Source organism: Talpa occidentalis, unplaced genomic scaffold, assembly GCF_014898055.3.
Source record: "Talpa occidentalis isolate TD23 unplaced genomic scaffold, MPIMG_talOcc4v2.1 talOcc4.13, whole genome shotgun sequence".
Taxonomy (NCBI): domain Eukaryota; kingdom Metazoa; phylum Chordata; class Mammalia; order Eulipotyphla; family Talpidae; genus Talpa; species Talpa occidentalis.
Genome location: NW_023601322.1, coordinates 81,632,976 through 81,654,315, shown reverse-complemented (window position 1 = coordinate 81,654,315; position 21,340 = coordinate 81,632,976). Strand labels below are relative to the sequence as shown.

At 42.2% G+C, this 21,340-nt stretch overlaps 1 protein-coding gene across 1 annotated transcript in view; it reads left to right on the top strand.

Moving 5' to 3' along the window:
* PRDM6 (PR/SET domain 6) overlaps positions 1 to 10,555 on the top strand; it is a 104,557-nt gene extending 94,002 nt beyond the window's left edge. Inside the window, exons 6-7 of the mRNA XM_037509454.2 lie at positions 992 to 1,168; positions 7,501 to 10,555. Of these exons, the coding sequence (XP_037365351.1) occupies positions 992 to 1,168; positions 7,501 to 7,615 (292 nt within the window). The 3' untranslated portion in view covers positions 7,616 to 10,555. The remainder of the gene's footprint in view (positions 1 to 991; positions 1,169 to 7,500) is intronic.
* Positions 10,556 to 21,340: the final 10,785 nt, after the last annotated feature.

Here is a 21,340-nt window from a genome sequence, read left to right as displayed (position 1 = left end):
TATGTTATGAAAACCAAAAATTGATTTACTTCTCATGAGCTGGAAAGAATGGCCTCTGATAATCTCGCTAATTATCAGGTATTTGTCTGAACTTCCACTTGCTTTCTCATCACCATCCTCCTATAAATGTAGTGACATCCTGTCATTTCCGGGCTGCTATAAATCGTTGCTTGCTACCAGATTTAACTGGGGAACCGAAGTTCAAAAAAGACCCAATGGATAAATATTAGTGAGAGGGAGTAAGTTGAGGTCAGGATTTCTTTTACAGAGAAACACATCTGAGTGCACATCTGTGTTCGTGCGTGCACCGTCGGGGTTGTGCTAGGGACAGAAACCCAGAGGGTTTGGCATTTGTCCGCACATGCATGCAACTCCCTGGCTTGCCTCCATGTGTACCTGGCACTGAGCGTGAGGTCCAAACACCCTCGTGTGACCTGGCATCCAGTGTTGATTTCCTATGAGAACAGTTTATCCTCAGTCTTCTGAACTGGCAGAAATAATAACACCTGTAAAGAGGAAACTAGATGATTGATTTTTGAGCAGAATCACTTTAAATTGTAATAAAGTGCCTGTGTAATTTGTCAAAGATTGATAAATTTTTCTTTGAAAACTTGAAAGTCCCCTGGAATGAGGAGAAACAATTGCCCATTTTAATCCTGTAACGTCCTGCTTAATCAAGCCTGGACGCTCCATGCTGGCGAAGTAGACTGCTGTTTATCTGGGTGGCGGGGATCAGAGCAAGAAAACAGGACTTCTTGAAATAGTGTGGCTCATAGCAGAAAGGAATATTCATTGGGAATTCATGTGCCTCAGCAGCTCTGTGTTGTTCCTGTGGTAGCAAGCCCTGGGGATCCACCAGCCAGAGCTCTGTGCCCTGTTTTAAACTTGGAGAACGTGGCGCCCACAAGTTTCTGTCCTTGCTCCCCTGCTTCTGACGCCCCTACAGCCAGCATAGAAAATAATGACCAGGTGGTGTCTTTGTTTGTTCCAGACCTTACCAATGCGGCCACTGCTCCCAATCCTTTTCCCAGCCTTCAGAACTGAGGAACCACGTGGTCACTCACTCCAGCGACCGGCCTTTCAAGTGCGGCTACTGTGGGCGCGCCTTTGCCGGAGCCACCACCCTCAACAACCACATCCGAACCCACACTGGAGAAAAGCCCTTCAAGTAAGTAGCGGCCGGCTCTCCATGCTGCGTGCTCCTACCCAATCCTGAGAGCCAGCATGCGCTGCTCATTCTTCCAGCTGGTGGGGGACACTGTTGGAAGGTCAGTGTCCAGGCTGCCCCAGGACCAACTTATTTAATGGGTGACGTTTGGAAAATTAAGTCAGGAAGTGTGTGCACTGTGCCTGGCTTGGGCTGGGGGACCCTGAACACAAGACAGCCATTCTGGTGTGTTTTCTCATCAGTAAAATAAGCAAGTACGAGGTATGTTAAGATTCTTATAGTTCCTGAGGATCTGTGTGTCTCGAATTTGAACTGGGAGCCACAGAGAGTGCCACCAAAAAGCCCCATATTCCTTGACACAGTGGCCATAATTTAGGACATTACTTGGGGAAATGAACCCTTTGGGATTCTGGTGAGCTCTTTCTCGCCCCTTCCTACATGTTAAAGAAGTTTGAATGTGTTATAACTGCCAACTTGCGACTTTTCAGTGTACCCTTTGGATCTCAGAATGACCATGTTGGTGAAAAAAGGAAAAAACCAAGCACAGGGCATGACTGAGTTCTTGAGGATTCAGGGGATGTGCAAAGCAGAAGTAGAACTGAATTCCAAGGGTTTTGGCAAGGTAAGGGCACCTGGCCAAGAGGGTATGTTTCTAGATATGGCACCATCGTGAAACAGTAGACATCTAAAACAAGCAAGATGATCTGTTCATTCACTTATTCACTCATTTATGTATTCATTCATTCAGAAAATATTTATTAAGCACCTACTTTTGTTCTAGTTACACTTGTTCTAGGAAAAAGAAATACAGAGGTGAGTGAGGTTCTACCCGCCCCCTCCCCGTGGTCTTTGAAGATCTTATATTTTGGGGACAATTCAATTAATAAGCAAGTATTACAACACAGGGTGAAAAATGCAAATGTGAAAAACAGTGAAATGTATGTGAATAGTATTTCAGGTAGCAAAGAGTGAAGTCATCAATACTGTCTGGCAGAGATCATGACTAAGATGTGTTTTGAAGGATGAATAAGAGTTTTCCAGACATACAGAGGGAAAGAGGCTTTTCTAGCAGCTCATATATGTCGAAAGACTTGGGAGCATAAACCAGTATGACTGTCGGGTTGTCTCAAAGCAGTTATCTCTTCAACCCCTTACATCTTTCTTTACTCATTTGTCATCCTGGCTTTTTCTGACTAAGAAGAAAAATTGAAAGGTTACAGATGTACACCCTATTCAGCTTCTGTTAGGCAAGATCAAACATGAAAGCAAATGGCTCAGGTAGTAGGAGATGAATCCCCTTGTTGATTGTCAAAAAGTCTCCCCAGAGCTACATGTTCCGTGGTTTTCCCTCTGGCCCCACCAGCATGGCACGTGTCCACATGGCGTGCAGATTCAGCTCAGGGGCACAGAGCCTGCTGGTCTGGGTCTGCCTTGATACCTGCCAGCAGGAGAAGGACTTCATAAGAGGCTGTCATCTTCACTCACCTCTTCATGAACTGGTTACCTTTGTTCATTATTCCTAACTAAATTAAGTCACGGTGTATTGTATAGTGACAATTAACAAATAACGTCAGTTGTTCACTGCCTGACAGCCTTTGGCTTAGGGGACAGGGTTGGGTTCTAATGTCGAATCTGCACTAGAACAGTACAGCTACTACAGCACACCGGGATCCCTTTTTCTAATCCTTCCTGAAGGCCAGAGGGTTAGCACCATCCCCATGGAGCTCCCAATGATGTCACAGGTATTTGTGTCCTATGCTGTGACTTTGTCATCGCCCTCAATGCTGACCAAGCTGGGTGTCACCTCTGCTGTTAATGTTGAAGATGACTATGACACATTTCCAGAGCTCTTGAGAAAGAGAGCTTTCCAGCAGCAGAAATGCAAGAGGGCCAGGGATCGTCCTGGCTCCTGTATTAGAGAGGGCAGCCAGATGACACGGTGCCAGGAATCAGATTGATTTTTATCTTGTTGCTGTGTAAATAGATTTTAGTAATTAATTGAAGAGGTTTCAGGGTCAAAATGGGAAATAGATTTCTATTAATGTTAAGGTGTTACTTATGTGTAACCTCGTTGACTCCGCTCAATTTTTTTCCTTAACATCCTGTTTTTGTCATGTTTCCAATAGAGTTGCCATGTTAACTTAATTTTAATTCATCAGATTAATATTTGAAGGGCTTTAATAATTGTAGCCTTTTCCTTTCTGAAAGTATTTTTTGTAACCATAACCTAATCTCATCTGGAAAAAAATAATAAGGAAACAGCCAGACTTGGTTGGGTTAGATTCTAAAGGCACCTTTTAGTTCCTTTAGCTTCTATCCTTATGAAGATAACCACATGCTGTATGGTTATTTCCAACATAAGAAATAAATATTCTCAGGGGTGATCTGAGTACACTTTTTAGGAAAAAATTGAGCTTTAAACATCTTTAGAAAATGAAAAGCTCATTCCTTTGGTGTGTATTTTGTAGGATTGAAGTCTCCCAAGAGAGTTTTGGGGACTCTTTCAGCCATAGCTCATGGATATCCATCCCATGGACATTTGTAAATATTATGAAGTTATCTTTTAGAGGCTTATAAAGCAAACATTACCAAAAACACTTTCATTGCAGATCAGTCAATAAAATGGGTTTCACCACACTGTTAATTTTACTACTTCAACTAAAAGGTATTGGATAAACAATGTTGCAAAGAAAGAAGAATCTAGTAAAGATGTATAGCCTAAGCTATGTCTTGGGCAGCTTCCAAATAGATGCCCCAACGGCATAATGCCCAGCTCTCCCACCCATGCAGTCCAGGAGGCCATCACAGAAATCTCAGGGCCCTGCTGAGAATGGGCTGTCAAGATGGGTTCAACTTCTAAAATCTCTCACTGAGAAAGTGGTTTTTTGAAGGAGACCAAGGTGCTCATCCAAAGATAACTAGAGAAGAATGGGCATTAAGAGAGCAGAGTTTCATCCAGCCTTTGCCTTACAATCTGATGGCTTGAAATCCTATTGAAAGTCTCTATCCCCCAAACTCTAAATGGATCCCAGGCCCATCAGCAGCTAACTTAGGCTATGGAAGTTGAATTTCCAAAGTAAAGGAGCACATAGGGACAAATATATATGTGTAAGCATCATATTGATGTTTTGGGCATTCAGTTGTACTGTGAGACAAGAGGTCATGGAAAACAAGAAGCAAAAGCAAGACATCATTTCATTTTACAGCAATTTTCAAGGACTGGATGAAAGGCAGGAAGGAAGGAAAGAAGGAAGGAGCAAGCTTTAAATTTATTCTCTACAGTGAGAACCCCTTTTTCCTCTGTGACTAAATGTAATCTCTCAAGCTTTCAGGGATGATTTTGCTCTACCTGGGAGGATCCATGTGAGCTGCTCAGTGTGGATTCAGAGCTTGGGAAGACCAGGGCTTTGCCTAGGAGAGCTTCTTCTCTTCATCTTTGTTAGAAGCAGGGAAAAGTATTCATCACTACATTTCATATTAAGTGAAGACGGTTTGGCTTGGTATAAAAAAATTCAAAGGATATTCCAAGAAACCTCTAGTATTTTAACAAGATCTAGGCACAATCAAAGCAAATCAAGGAGCTCATCACTAAATATGCAGTGAGCACAGCAAATGTATGAGGTCTTGTGTAGTTTGGTTCGATTCAAGAAGTATTTTGTGACCGGCCCTAGAAGCACAGGAAGAAAACTTCTTGCAGGTTTTTCATATAATAAAATTTGACATCGTTTTGTGCCTCTGTCACTTTCGGGTGATAATTATTCATCTCCCTGTGACTATAATCTGGTCAACCATCATAGCGATAAAGAATGATTTCAGGTCTAAAAGGAAATCAAGTCTAATTAAGACTCCCATACTTGTAGAAAGTTGGGGACATTGTCTTTCCTGAGATATGTGGACAGCTTTCCATTTCAGTGTCCCTGCACGTTCCCTCATTCAAGGCTGTGACATGAGCACCAAGAGCAAGAGCCTGAGTACAAACACTTGCCTGAATCTTTCTTCTTTGTCATATTTCATCACATGAAGACCCTGTTCAGGGGTACCCAGGCGCCATCACTCGTCTGGGAATGTGGTTGAGTTAAGTCAGTGCCAACCCAGCTAATGTCTAGCTCTGACCTGCCAGACCCTAGGTGTTGTGTTGATGAGTTTCATGAAGCTATGGAAATCATGTGTGAAGGGAATTTTCCAGTAATTAAGAATGATGAGTTGAGTTTCTCTTATTTAAAAAAATATTTATTATATTTAGCTCTCGTGAATTCCTTAATTATAAAAATTGTGTTCTTGTAATTCCCAGCCCACATAGCTATTATATCCAGCAGTCTACTCTCCTCAAGAAGGGGGAAGTTCCTGGAAAAAGGACCTAGATTAAGGGAAATTTCTACACATCTGCATGTGTTTTTACTCACACTTGGCGAGCAGATGGCACTAGAGATGATTGTTCAGTGATGATCTAAGCCATCCTATGCATCAGATTGTGAATTTCCTGACTAGTACAACAAATTGTTCCATGAATGTAAATGTATGTGAGGCATTTAGGCAAATCCTTGAGAAAAGTATAATTTTCCTCTTAATGTCTCCATCCAAACTGGATATTTAAATATTACATATAGACACATTTTTGCCTGATAGGAAACGCTAAACTTCTCAGTGGTGAATTCTTTCTATTGTAATACATAAAGTTAGGAGGGCAAAAGTGTGATCCAGGAGAATTGCCACTCCTCGTGATTGTTCAAGCTATTCTGCTCTCTTGCAATTGGATTCTAGAGCTTCAGATTTTTTTTTAAAGGAATATAATCATTTGCAAGTTTGTCAAGCAGTGAAAGGTAGTATATTTTGACACACTCATCCAGTAACTAATCAGTTTTCTAATAAACAATCAGCAATTCGCTAACATGTCCTCAGCACTTCAGGAGCTCTGCAGAGGGCATGAGCCGCCCATGGACGTTAATGAATACACCAAAAATCATTAGCTGATCAATACTTCTGAGTTATTTTCATTGAGCTGATAGGTCTGATACATTAAAGCTGACATTATACATTTGTCAAGATCACAGTGCAGTTTTTAACAGTGGAACAGGCTGCTAAAAATATTCACAGAAAGACAATCAAAATAACACAACTTCTTTCCCTTGACATGCACAGTTGGCACAGGAGCCCTGGAAAACCCAGGCAAGATAGTCCAGCTCAGTCTTCCCGACATTCAGAGCACAGGCAGGCATTCCCCAAGTGGACAGCTGTGGTCTCTTTCCCTGAGGCAGGGACTTAGGAGGAGCACCTGCCAGATCATGGGGACTTTTCCATGATAGCTTTGACCAAAGCCCCTTTGTCCAGGGACCCCAAGACCTTAAGTTGTTGAGGTCGTTGTTGTCTGCTGTTTTCCTGAATGGCTTTTCCTTCAGAGATTTGAGGAGAGGGGATGACTAAGGTGGCTGCTGAGTCCTAACCAGCAGGGTGGTGACAAGGAAGTGTGTCTGTCCCCAGCTTACCTCCACAGTTCACAGTTAATCTGTGTGCGCGTGTATGTTCTGGTAGGTTGAGTAGCCCATCTTGATAGTGACTGTGTGTTTCCTGGGAGATGGTTGACCCCAGGGTCTCCCAATTAGATTCTTTCCTGTTTTTAAGTTAAAGACCTGTTCTTGAGGTGTGGAACCAGTTCTCACCTCCTCACACACACTGGCCTCATTTAGGGCACCATGGACATTCTTTCTGCTGTACTTCCGGGAGAGGTGACATTCCCGAACCTGGTTATTTGTAGGTTTGTCTGAATCCCCGCCGTTCCCCTCCCCCCACTGCCAGTTAGTTTTAACCCTCAGTTTGCCACCCACACCCACCCCCCCATAGTCACTACAAACTAATGTGTTGCTTCCTCTAGTTTCGAAATCTGGACATGATCGCTCTTTGGCTGCTGTGTGGAGGGGAGAAGAATTCCTGATTTTAAATTAGCAGCAAGTGAAATTCTATTTGTCATCAATTTCTCTTTGGGGTTACGGAGCAGAAAACTGCAGACAAGCTGCTGCTTTGATGGCTCACTCCTAAAAATCTCTTTTTGTTCTTTATCTATTTGAACTGACAGTGATCAGAGGCGCAGCAGGACAGGGCCCTCTGGAGAAATCACCTTCCCCCTGCCTATTGACAGATCCCTCTGTTCTGCATCAGATGGGCTTTGTCCCATCACAGGCATCCAGGCCTTGGAAGGAGCCACCAATTAAACCTCTTGAGCCGGTAAAATCTGAAGCCACTTTGGAGTGTCTGATCCGATTAGGCAGGATGAGAGGAAGCCCATCACCCTGCAGGCCTCGCTCCCTGGTCTCAATTTTCTCTCTTGCCTCCACCAGGTGCGAGAGGTGTGAGCGGAGCTTCACACAGGCCACCCAGCTGAGCCGACACCAGCGGATGCCCAATGAGTGCAAGCCAATAACCGAGAGCCCAGAATCAATCGAAGTGGATTAACTGATTGACTGGTTGGAATTAAACTGCAAGGAAAGTCATGATTAAATGTCATGGACACTTAAGCAAAACCAAAGATTTCCTCTGAGCAACTTTCAATCAGTCCCAGAAAACCAAAAGCAGTAATAAAATAAGTAAGATGTTAAGAGATATTGATCCTGGCATGGAAGTCAGACCAGGAAAGAGATTATTTATTTATGACTAGGGATGAGACTTACTTCAGTGGACACTTAACCTGGGATGGCTAACACTTCCAATCCCACCATGTATTTGCTTTGTTTCTAAAAAGCTTTTTTAAACTGTTATTTAATACCAAAGGGAGGAATCAGGAAACGTATGGGTTCCTCTGCCCACAGTCGTGACTAAGAATGCACAGGGACTTGTTTCTCTTGCACCTTTTTTTAGTAGCATGATTCAAGGAGACCCACTGTACAGTCCTTCTTTCTGCCATTTTGTTCAGCCTGGCCTGATGTGGCTGCCACAGCAGGGACTTCGGAAACGGAAGCAAGATGGCACCGTCTCTGTCAGCACCATCTTCAGCCTCACGGGCCTTCCATTTCTGTTTTCCATGCTCACTTCTCACACACTTTCCGCATGGCTCCTTCCATCCAGCAGCCTGATCTTGACGCAGAAGAGCCTGGAAAAAAAAGAAAATGGTTTAAATCTCAAAATTCAAGGGAAAAAATAAGGGGGGAGACTTAACGTTGTCCTGTCGGAATTTCAAAAACATTTAAAATGTACGGAGCTTCATAATACAGTATATTGTTCTGAAGCAGCTAGTTGAGAAAATTTTGTTTTCAGTAATGATTTAGCTTAAAAATGAAAATAAAGTTCTTCAGTATGAGGCTGAATGTGCGGTATGAGGCTTCAAGTAATTTTTCTGTTGCGTCTGTAAACATGTTGGATACATGAGCCAAGGCAGTGCCAAGCCTCTTTGTCAAGGTCCTTGTAGGCAATTTCTTCTTCCTTCCTCATACAGGTGAGATCTGAGTGTGGGGGGAGTATTTGTGCAGAAACAGGTGAAAATAACCCAGACTGGAAGCACTGAGAGGCAGCCACAGAGAGGGTTGTGGGTAGAACAGACTGCCCAGGAACTAGCTCATTTTATCAATACGAATGATATGTTTATCTCCTCTGGTCTTTGATACTCTTCTTCCTTCAACATTAATTCATTGAAAGAGAAAAGATGATGTACAGAATGTCAGTGTTCTTTGAGTGTTAAGAAAAAGCTTGTTTCACTTCAGCTAGCCTTTTGGTCATTCTGCAATGGTACTCAACAAAATTGGGTCACAGTCCACGAAATGGTCCAACATCAGAAGAAGTGGCACCTCCCGTCATTAGCTTCCTACAGCATTGCCGAGATGGGGTCAACCTTGATAAAACTGCATGGTTTGATAGCGAGTACTTAACAGCAGCAATCTCTGTGGATTTCCTGGTCACTGGATAACAAGACAAAGCCTCTTTTAAGGAACTCATGCTCTCTTAGCCCTGCCTTCCATTGTCTTCCCCCAACAAAAAGACAAGAGACAGAGTTGAACTGACCAGTCGAAGAAAAGTACTGTGTGGTTCATTTTAATCTATCATCATGAATTTGCTTCTCAGAAAATCTTCCTTGCCTTTCCATTTTGCTTCCCTATCCTTTAGTGCCCAACTACCACATTTAAAATGGAGTAAAACTGGTTTTTACTGGTTGTGTTTGTAATTTATGTATCTGTACCTCAAAATCCATAAGAATGGAGGAAGTTGACTGATTCTTACCTGTTTCCCAGACTCAAGTCACTTACCTAAAATTCCCCACCCCCCATTTCTTGTGGGTTCCTGGTCATAGAAGGGTAAGCAATTGTGCTTCCATGTAACTTTTGCTGGTTGAAAGTGTTCTCTCTGGTAGCTAGGAATATGATCTGACTTTATCGTTCAGTGTCCTATGTGATGGAGACATTTGCCCACAATATGTGCCCTCGGGGTATGTAGCCATATTAACCCAAATCCTGTAAGAAAATAACAGATCTGCTGCACAGATGCCAAGTTGTTCCATTTATTAAGGTTGAAACATTTGGTTGTACTTTTGGAAAATGATATTAATGGACAGCTCACCTATAGTTTGTGTATTGCTTTTACTAAGAAACATCAGTTCAGCTATTTCCTTCTTAATATAACACAACTTACACCCCTTGGCACTTATGAGCAAGAGCAAGAATGGGAAGCCTGGCGCCGCTCTGGATTTCTATCATGAACAATGGAATTGTTCTATCCACTCTCGTGGCTTTGCCGGCTGATCCCCAACTTCCACTAAATATGGCAGTAACTTCTATACCAAAAGGAGTATTCTGCTTCTTTTAAGTCTGTCTGATTCTTTTGTTATTAAGAGAGATCTTTGCATGCATTTCCTACCTATTCTATCAGAAAACTTTCTCCTTAACAAATAGAAAACTCAGGATGGTCGCAGTTTTCACCTTGCTGAGCCATTACTTGCTTCTAGCAGAGCAGCCTAACTCATCTGTCACAAGACAGGACAACAGCCACAAGTACATGTTTGCCCTGAAGCAGTTCAGGGCAAAGATTCTTGCAGTTCCCAATTTTTTAATCGAATTATGGGCTGAGTGAGGTGAGGTAGGAGTAGGATAGGAAATTCTCCTTAAAACTTTCCAGCAATTTCTTTAGCTTTTTATGTTTAAAATGGACAGGTCGTCCCTTGGGTCACTGTGGTTGATAGCAACTGTAGTCATAAAGATTTGCCCTCTTCCTTTTTAGTAACTTGCTAATTAATCATGGAGTAAAGAGAATAAATGCTCTGAGTCACTGAGAAAAAAAGAAGGTCTCAGCAATCACAAAAGATAAACTCATGCAATTTGTAGTAACATGGATGGAGCTGGAAGGGATCATGCTCAGCGAAGTAAGCCAGAAAGAAAAAGAAAAATACCAAATGGTCTCACTTATAGCAGGAATTTAGAAAAACCTAAATAAGGGACCAGGAAAAGACTAATTATAATAAAGTAAAAATCAAAATCAACAAGCAAGTATAAAGCAGAGACACACTACGGGGTGGGGGGAGAAGGGAGTAGGATCAAAACAAGGGGGGTGGGAATTGTATGGGGACTATAACCAAGATAAAAATGCATACATTGTACAAAAATGAAAAATGATGTAGAAAATATATTAAAAAATAAATAATGAAAAAGGAAGGTGTCTAGGAGAGAAAGGAGAATACAGAACTGAAGCAGTATTTCACTCTGGAAGCAATCCTTTTTCTATTGGTGGGGACAATTTTTTTTTTCTGAGTGACATCCTAGTATATGCTCATTTTTCTAGCTGAGTCAAAGCCAAAGGCTGCTGCCAGGTAAAAGTTGGGGTGCAAAAGGAAAAGGAGTGGAATTGCAGATATCACATTTCTAGAAAAATCTAACTACTTTTAGGCAAAGCTGAATATTTCCCCCAAGAAACATGCATGAATTCTTCTTAAGATAAGCTTTTCATTTTCATTGTCTTTGTCTTTAAAAATGACTTTTTTCAGGGGACATTGGCTCTTATGGAGTTGTTACGTGGATAATTAAACCTGTATAACTTAATCTTGAATAATTTATATCATGTGATTCATTTAGTAAATATTGTTGAATGTCTGTCTATTCAAGTGTAGCCTTTTGGAGAAAACGCCTAACAAAGGTTCTGATAACTTTGTTGTCTCTATTGTCACAAGACTCAGATTTGTTGGATTGCATCTTGGGAAAACTACGTTCTGGGTCAGATACACAAAGATTTACAAACATTTACCAGCTCATCAAAATTTTACGCCAGTTGAGTGAGTCATTGTTTTATTCATTTACTCAACTGAACTCTTGTATAAAGAAAACCATTGTAGTTGTTTGCCATAAGTAGTATTACCTGAGTGACTGGTAGAAAATAATATTCTTGTAAGTGGCCTTCAGTCCTTCAGACCGTTGTCTTAGTGGATTTTCAGAGATTGCTGCAACTGAGAGATTAGAAAGATGAGGATTCAGTGGAAGACTAAAAGGTAGCAATTTCAAAACAAATTAAGATACACAACATGTTTGTCTTTGCTTAATCCACTGGACTATTGGTTCTGAACAATGAAATGAAGATACCAATGTTAGGACTAGAGTCTTAGAGATTTTATAAGACTATTCCAAGTGATGAGCCAACAGTTGGGGACAGGGATGCAGTTGCTCAGGGAAGGAATTCTGCAGAGCCCCATGGGTCTTCGGGGCCATGCCAGTGACATGCTGTGACAATGCCACCCTTGTACACACCCCTAACCTTATGTCCCACTGTGATACTCAGTTAAGGGGCCTCCTAAATGTCACTCAGGTGCCCCCAAGAACACTGTCAGAGCAGATCGTAACGATTGGTTTCGAAAGAGCAGTTGTTTGGCTAAGGTTGCTTTTCAATGTCACTGTCAATTCTTCATGCCCTGAAATGAAAGGATTTTCTTCTAGTTACTTCATCCTCTGAAGATTGGGGTCTTGGTTTTATTGCAAAACAAATTGGTAGTAATTGATTTTAAGAGCTGTTTAAGAAATTGATAATTGGTTTTCATAGTAGAAGTGCCATCATTACTGTATATGTTTTGCACAAATTTTAAAAATCAAACCTAATGTGTGTTCAGCTGTTTTAGTTGGGAATCGTGGCACACTTCACAAGCAGGGCATTTCCCAGAACAGCATGGATCTGGGGTTCAGGGATTGTTCTTTGCAGCCCCTGCAGCCTTTTATTTAGAAGCAAATCTATCACTCTCAGATTAAGACTATGTGTGCCTGCAAAACCAGACAAGGAATAACAAACTAAGTAAACTCATTTTTTTTAAGTTAGTTTCTTTTTCCCTTCCTTGATGTGAGTTTGATTTTATTTCCCATGGCCTGAAAGATAATAAGAGATATGGTTTTTTAAGTGGTAACAGTAGATTCTGGAAATACCATTCATTCGTCAGGATCCTTTCAAAATGAAAAGGTTTGGAACCTTTTTACAAAGTGACTAGATGTTTGGATCCTTAACCACCTAAGCATTTGAGGTTTTCCCATCATTAGCCATACCTGAGCTACTACAAAATAATAGTATAGAGTCCCAGAAGGACCACTACATTTCAGAACTTCTCAGATTAAATACTACAAACCAAATGATCAATGGTCGGTTACAACTGGCCAGAGAGAGGCAAACCAAAAATAATACGTTTTTATCTGTAGAAACCTTGTCACAGAAGTGAGCCTATGATCTGTGATTTTATTTCCCACTTAGTTTCTTCTTTTACATGTTTCATTAGATCAATATGAAAATGATTTTTTTAAATGAGAAAATAGCCAACAGTTAAAATGGTTGAATTGTCTTCCCTCTGTTTTGAGCTGCTGCCATTATACTCAGAAATTAGAAAGGGCTCAATCAAGTAAGTTTTCATGGAAAAATCGAGTCTGAGTTTATTATCTCAGATATTGGCGGAAATAGTATCGGTGGCAGCAGCTTATCTGCTTAACAGATAACATAATTTAGTCCTTAGTAAGCCTGGAAGAAAGATAACCATCAGCCCTTTTTCATAAGTGTTTCCCCTTAGTTTCTTTACTAATCTCCCTTCCAAAACCGTATGGCTATAATCCTTAAAAAGGAAAAATATTTCCTTATTCAAGACTTTGAGAGCAAGAGCTTTTTAAAATAAACACAAGTATAATTGATTTATAAAATATGTTTGTGGGGAAAAGTGCTGGAATACCCTTAAAATACATATCATCATCATTGATGATATAATTGTAATCCTCAAATGGGTCACATAGCCCTTTGCTGGCAAGCATATTTCCCCCCTAAACATGGAACTTATAGTCCATATTAAAAGAAAAAAAAAAAAACTCCCCTCAAGTGTGTGATGTACATTAGGACAAATAGCAGCGGGCAGAAGGCAAGTTATGTTGGACAGGGGCCAAGAGCAGAACTCGGGCTGAACACTATTGACAAGTGAAAACACATCCTGAATGGAGCTAAGTGAAATCTAGTTTTCCTTCTTTGTTCTGACTGAATACTAAGTGAGTTACTTTTCAGGCATCAATGGAGTAATTATGCAGTTGTGTCCATTAACAATAGGAGCTTGTGTGGTTGCCTGGGAGGTAGAAAGACTGAAGGCATTATAGGTTTGTTTGGCGAAAGGTACAAATAATGTAGTTACATGCTTGAAGGACTTGTGGAACCAGTTCAAGTTCTTCGAGGTGATCTAGATGAGTCTGTTAGTGATGTTGAAAAAAAAAAAACCTTCAGTTTACAAATTTCTTCATGAACCAACTCTATTACAGAGTAACTCTTTACCTTGGCATTGAAGCCACCATGTACTACTTTTCTAAGGATGGAATGCTGACAGACACATTTTGTTTGTCAAAGTCTTGACTGTTTTCCTCTTCAGTCAAACATGGTAGCCTCCAGCTGGTATTTCCTATTTCCTACCTTGCCAAGTATCCCTGGTGCTGCCTATGTGCCCCATAGCTTGGCACGTAATTCGTGCCTGAAAACAATCTTAATAGAAACTTCACCAAGTTGGGGGTATATTTGTACAGAAGGGCGCTTTCTTGTTTGAAAGAAAGAAGTCCTGTCAGAGCAGGTGATCGCCACGTGTCCAGAGAGCAGCCATTTTATTTTATTTTATTTTTTTATAGATTTATTTATTTATGCCTACAAGAACTGGTTTGTAGGCCAGAGGAGCGGGGGGTGAGAGGATTCAGCAGAGACAGAGTGGGGAGCAGAGCAGGCAGTTGTACTGAAATACACTGCTGAGAGGAACAGTGGGCGAGACAGGAGAGGTCTGCTGTGCCATGTGGGTACCTCCCTGGCCAGGGATCGAACTCATGCTGCAGTGGCTACGGATAACTTCATAGTGCTACATCTTAACCCCTTGTGCCACCAGGGAGGCCCCAGGAGAGAGAGAGTGAAAGCAGCCATTTTAGACCCAGTTCCACCAGCCCACAGTCCCCCTGGTTTTCTTTTTGAGCATTGTGTGGTGATAAGAAAACCAGCCTTTGTAGATTCATTTTCCCTGAACAATCGAACAATCTAGTACATGTACTGAAGTTTCTCTCACCTTGGAGGGAATGGAAAAAACAGGTAAAATTCTACTCTTGGGAAGTTCTAAGTACAGTGGTAGTGGCTTTCCACCACCCAAAACCAGCACAAAGACCAAGTTGGTGACTCAAGCTCAGAAGACTTTGAGTCAGATCAGCAAAATCATCTCAGAAACCTGATGTCCCCAAATTAATTGATTTTATTACATTAAGGGAAGGCAACCAGCTTATATAGTCTGGGAAAGGAAGTATGATATTTGGGTGCTCTCGAGGTATCTCTAAGTTTCCTTGCTATGCTGATTTTACAGTTGGTGTATATGTCCCCCATTGAAATAGAAATCGATTTCTAACTCCATCAAGTAAAATGGTTAGGGTGAGCAGTCCATTTCAGTTCTGCATTTTGAGGTTTGGAAAGGTTTAAAGAGGCCGTTAAAAGACTGAGAAGTAGCTTACTGTGGGGGGCGTGCTTGTGGGAAGGGCAGCTGATATGACAAGAAGGATTATCCTGCAATTAGAAGGGTCCACGATTTGCTTACGTCTTTTAACTTTATTAAACTCACATCTTCAAAAACTACAAAGGACCATGAGATCATGCACACAGCTGTACTCATGATAAAATCAAGCAGGATTATTGTGTTTAAATGGAAAACAGGCACGCATTTAGAGATAATTGACCAAGAAATGTAAATATATTTGATTAATTAAACATTCCAATGAGGACTTGCTCTGCCCCTGGGTTCTGTCTTTCGAGTCTCCCATCTTTCCAAGTGCGAGCTGTTCAATTCTAGTGCACAGGTTAGGCAGGAGACCGTCAAGCCACTCTTCTTGGGAAAACGTAAGCTGAATAGTGAAACAAGAAAGCTTGTAGAGCTAACTAACAGAAATTTGTTAAAATTTAGCCCTGTAGTTTATTCACATGTATTTGAGATTGCTCATCTCCTCACTGCTGTCCCTTTTGTTCAGCTGAGTCTGGCTTGTTCTTGGGCAAATTTACACACAGAGGTCTAGCCACAATTCTGCAGCGGAGTGCGCTTGATATATTTGATCTTTGGCCGTCGTAAGTCTTGGAGAAGAGCAGAAAAGGGCCTCTGCCCTTCTGAATGCAGGAACACGGCTGTCAGTCAGGAAGCCAGCGTCAGCTGCTTGATTGATCTCTTCTTGCCTAGGAAATAAAATGCCACTTGGCTCTGAAAACTATGAGTTTCAAGGAGCAGTAAGGAGAACTCAGAGGCTCTCTGTCAATGGATGGAGGGTGGTGGGGGATCATCAGAGGTAAAGTCAGAGGCTTAAATGGGGTGGACCACAGAGAACCTTAAGGGATGTGGCTGTTGATCTCAGAGTGAGTTGGGGAAAGCTGGCTTTGAGAAGTGAGATGCGACCTGCTTGCAAAGAATAGTGTTGGCTGCTTTGTGGAGAATTGAGTATAGAGCATCTGGGCTGAAGATGGGAGATGGTTAGGGGAATCTCTCAATACAGTTGAGAGATGGAGGAGTCTTCTGCTAGGGTGATCATGGTGAAGGTGGCAGGAAGTTAAATTCTGAGAATATTTTGAAGATTGATAGGTTTGCTGAGGTGGGGTGTTAGATAAAGAGAGGAGTCCAGGATGTCTCCAAGGTGGTTTGGCCTGTGCAAATGACAGGTAAAGTATTTTGGTTTGGGGTTTACACTCCATTGTTTAGTTTGCTCCCATGTTCTTAAGCACCACGGTCACTGCAGTATAACGAATGTGAACATGATCTTGCACAGCAGGCCGCTCTCAGACATGATTGCTGGCTCCCCTCAGTGGCCAGGTCAGCAGCCAGCCCTGACCTGGATTCCAGGAATTGAAATTTGTCCTGCAACTTACGGACACCCCACATAGATAGCCCATTGCCCAGGATGACATGCAGGTGTTTCTTGAGCTGAAGAGCTACTTTAGCTCAAAAGTGAGGGCCTGCTTCCAGAACAATTGTGCTCTGTAGCCTCAGGACTCCTGAGTCTCATTCTGGAGATGTCTTATAGCCAGCATGTCCCAGCAATGCACACTGGACTGTTTCCTTGTGTAGCTTCGTTTTCTGGTCAGACTCCCGGCTCAGTTACTACTTCTTGATGAGGGGAGGGCAGGGCCATTTGGGGGTGGGTGGTTGTGGTTTTCAGCATCTTGGTTGAGATCTAAGCAGCTTTAATGAGGCTTGTAGTCCATAGACAACTCGTGTTTGTCATTCACCCATTCATTCATGTATCTATTTTACAATTTTTTTAAAGATTTATTTATTTATGCATACAAGAACCAGGGTACGGGCCAGATGTGTGGGAGGGTGAGAGGCTTCACCAGAGACAGAGCAGGGAACAGAACAGGCAGACTGATGGAAACACACTGCTGACGGGAACAGCAGGTGAGACAGGAGAGGTCTGCCACGCCATGTGGGTATCTCCCTGGCCGGCCGGGATTGAACCCGTGCTACAGAGGCTGCGGACAGCTTCACAGCACCACGCTCAACCTGCTGTGGCACCAGGGAGGCCCTTTACAAATATTTCTAACAGTTTTTGTGCTAAGATGCTCCTGTGCAAACATGAGTAATATATGATAGACAATAAAATCTGGAAGGGAGAGAAAAATGTGTTATGCAATTGAATATAGAAGTTGTAAAAGGCTGTATAGAATTGGGGGGGACAGATTTGAGGGAGTAGTCATGGAGGGGGTGTTCAGGGCAAGGGTAGGCACTTACTTCCTGAGATGTGCGTTGAAAGGAAGAGAGATACGTGTATGGATTTCCAACTAGGCAAGCCGCACAAGGAATTGTTGATGGGAGGTTCTTTGGAATATTTCCCACCTATGTTGACAGCTACCCATTATTTCCTTACCAAAGATATTTTGTCATATTGAAAGGTCTTTCTTTTGTCTTATTGAATTTTTATCACTGCAGTCATCTACTGTGTGCATAATTGTTTTAGATGTGGAAGTGAAGGATTTGACAAAGATGAAAAACAAATTAATAATTTATAGTATCGAGCCAACCTGTTGACAGTCTTTTCTGGTGATGGACTTATTTGAGAATGTAACTGTTCCAAAAGAAAAATTCACAAGGCACCAAACGTTCCACTGAATTGCAGGAAGGGGGCCCTGGATCTCAAATTAAGAACCCCCGACTCTGTGATCTTGCGTTTGAAATGGTATCTTTCGTCATCAACTATGTTTTCAAAGGATTGAGTGGAAATTAAAACAAGAGACTACTAGGTAGTTAATAAAGACGTCTTTCTTTATTCTTCCCTTGAAGATTTGAAGTAATGAGGAAGAGCAAACATTGATTCACTCTCTTAGTCAAAGGAGCAAGGTGGCTACTTCTGGGACCAGGAACTTTTCTCCCTATTTATGAGTCAGAATGAGGCCCAGAAAAACAGACCAAAAAAGGCAGGGAGACCAAGAACTTGGGACGTTTTGTTGTTATTTAAAAGGGCGGTCAGGCAGAATTTTATCCTATCCACCTGTTATCATCCCACATTATTCCCTTTCCCATCCCCAAATGATAATCAGATGTGTGTCTATAGAAAGTATGCATAGCTTGCATACAGTTGTAAGGAAATACTAATATTTGCAATTCCAGACACAACCAAACTCAATTACTTGGTATCTAACAGAGCAGGTAAAGCAGATCTTTCAGTCCTAAACACTCATTACATTAAAGTGGGTAATGATCCTTATGGGGCCTTTTTTTCCATTTGCTGCCCTCAAGTAGCCAACACACACACACACACACACACACACACACACACACACTTTATGAGAGATACCAATGTGTTCAACTTTTTTAAAAGAGTTATTTATTTATACAAGATCTGGGGTACCGGCCAGATGCACGGGAGAGTGAGAGGATTCACCAGAGACAAAGCGGGGAGCAGAATAGGCAGGCGACTGAGATACACTGCTGAGGGTAGCAGCGGGCGAGACAGGAGAGGTCTGCTGTGCCATGTGGGTATCCCCCTGCCTGACCGGGAATCAAACCCACATCGCAGAGGCTGCAGACAGCTTCATAGTGCTGCGCTCAACCAGCTGTGTCACCGGGGAGGCCTATTCAACATTCTTAACTAAAAATTTCTAGCTTCCATTTTTATTCCCTCTGAGTTTATACCATGCTCTTCCCCATTTGTGGGTTAAAAGGTATACCCTCTCCACCCCCAAAGAAAATATGTTCCCCTAGAACCTTTGAATGTGACCTTATTGTGAAGAAAAGGTTTTGCACATACAGCTTAAGGAACTCCAGATCATCCTGGATTATGCAGTGGGGCCTAATCTAATGCTGTGTTCTTAGAAGAGGCAGAGGTGGAGAGGACACACCGGGGAAGGCATGTGCGGACAGGGCCAGAGACAGGATGCATCCACCAGCCAAGGAATCATGAGAGCCATCAGAAATGGAAGAGAGGAAAGATTCTCTCCTCGAGCCTTTGGAGGGAAATTTTGGACTCCTGATTTCAGCCCCTTGGAGTCTCCAGATCTGTGAGAGAATCAATTTATGTTTCTAGCCAGTTTGTGGTGACTGGTTATGGCATAGGAAACAAATACGCCACTGTAGTTCAGTGATCATTGTTCTTAAATCTGGCTTCACATGCCTGGGTCTGCACAGAATCTTAACATCTGATTTTCAGGGTAGGTAAACTCTTTTTCATACATTTGCTGTACATTGTCTTTTCAAGCTTTTATCTTCTGCAGAGTCTATTGGCAAAGAGCTTTCAAGTAGCTGACCAATTTTAGGTATGTTTCTAAATAGTTGTCATAAGAGTTTAAATAATAAATTAAACATTGGGGTCTCCCTCCTGGTACAGGGGTTAAGTCTCAGTGCTGTCACTGCTTTGGCCTGTGCTGTGGCCTGAGTTCGATCCCTGGCCAGGGAGCTACCCACATGGCATAGCAGACCTCTCCTGTCTCTCCTGCTGCTCCCCTCAGCAGTGTATTTCAGTAGATCCATCTGTTCTGCTCCCCACTCTGTCTCTGGTAAATCCACTCACCCCCAGCAACTCTGGCCTACACCACAGTTCTTCCTTGTAAAAAAAAAAAAAATGAAAAAAGAAATTAATTAAGCATTATAAAATTCTTCATAATTTTTTTTTTCGTGTAAACCACATGCATGTTGGCATCTGTAGTCTCTCCCCCAGGTAATCTTCCTAACAGAGAGGGAGGTGGCCATTTGACTCGATGGAGGGTAGCTTAAATCTTAGGCTTGTGTCCATATTTTGTCAGCTTCGTTTCTTTTTCTTTCTTTCTTGTCATTTAGAAACCCTTAATTCCCTATTTGACGTTATTACCGGTGATAGCAGGTATTTGATGGCTCTGGTAGCAATTTGTCAACATTCAGATTAGACTCATACTCAGAAATTAAAGAGAATGTTTTCACTGAAAATTTCATTCAGCACTGTGTCAAAGTCTAGCCTGAAGAATGTAATGGTTTCAAAATTTGACTTCCAGCTTGAGGGGCAAAAGCAAATACCATTGTAATCCACTGTGGTTGCGTGCGAGGGGTGGGGGGTGATGGAAGGTCTCTCTTTTCTGTTGTAGCATTTGTATATGGTTTTTAAATGCATCCAATGAGACATCATTGATTTTTTCCCAACAAATGACAAAAATTGTTAAGTGTCAGATAAGCTCTTGGCAGTTGGACATTTCACTCCAATTTCACCTTCTAAAGAAAAGGTTTTAACTTCAAAATCATGAAAGGACCATAGAATATTCTCAAACTTCAGAATACATTATGAGCAGTTCATAAAAATAGAACCCACCAATTTTAGGTCCATGGGTGAAATGCATCCCTTGGGGAATAAATCCTGGAGGGAACAACATTGTGAATTATTGAAGTGGTGTCTTCCTACCCTTAGTACCTGTTCCCTCGGCCAGGTGAGCAATAGCTTACGCCACTAAGAGGTGGGGTCTACAGCCCCACACCTCAAGTGTGGACTGGCTTTTAACGCCTTGGACAGTGTGATGAGGTAGAAGTGACCAAGTGGCCTCTCTGATCTGGCCCTGCAGGGGGGCTTTGTGCTGCGGCTTGTTGTCCAGTACCCCTTTCATGGCCACTAGTACCTGCCTGGGTCCCTTGCCAGAGTCTGAGGGACCTGGATCTCAGCCACATTGCCTCTGTTGCCCCAGCTGACTGCCAGCCACCCTCCAGACCTGCCAGTGACCCCAGCCAAAGTGAGCAGCGAGGCCAGGCTCATCCCCGCAGCATGCCAGCGACGGGAGCACCCATGCTTTCGTGCACGTGGTTCCTGGTGACACGGAATAAATGTGACGGTAGAGCATCACAACGACAGCCAGCATAGCTCAGAGCGGAGAGGCTGCGTGCTAGTGTTCAGCGCTGCTGTTTCCTGTACCACATTCCAAAGACATGCAGCAGCTACGAGTTGATTATATTTACAAATTTTCCCTATTTCTGTCTTCATTTAATTAAGACTTGGAGACAGGTTTTTGGCCACCTACTGTTCATTGTGAATAAAGCTGGGTATGGATTGACACTTATTTTAATAATTGGCAGACATAATTTTACTCTTTTGTTCTTGGTGCACACACCTGTAGTCTAGCCCCCCACTGATACTCAGACTAACCCATCTTTTCTATTTATTATAAATTATAATTATGAACTTAACAAAACAAAACAAAACAAAAAAACCCTCTCTGTAGTATTAGCTTTCAGGGCTAATTAGAACAAAAGTCTCC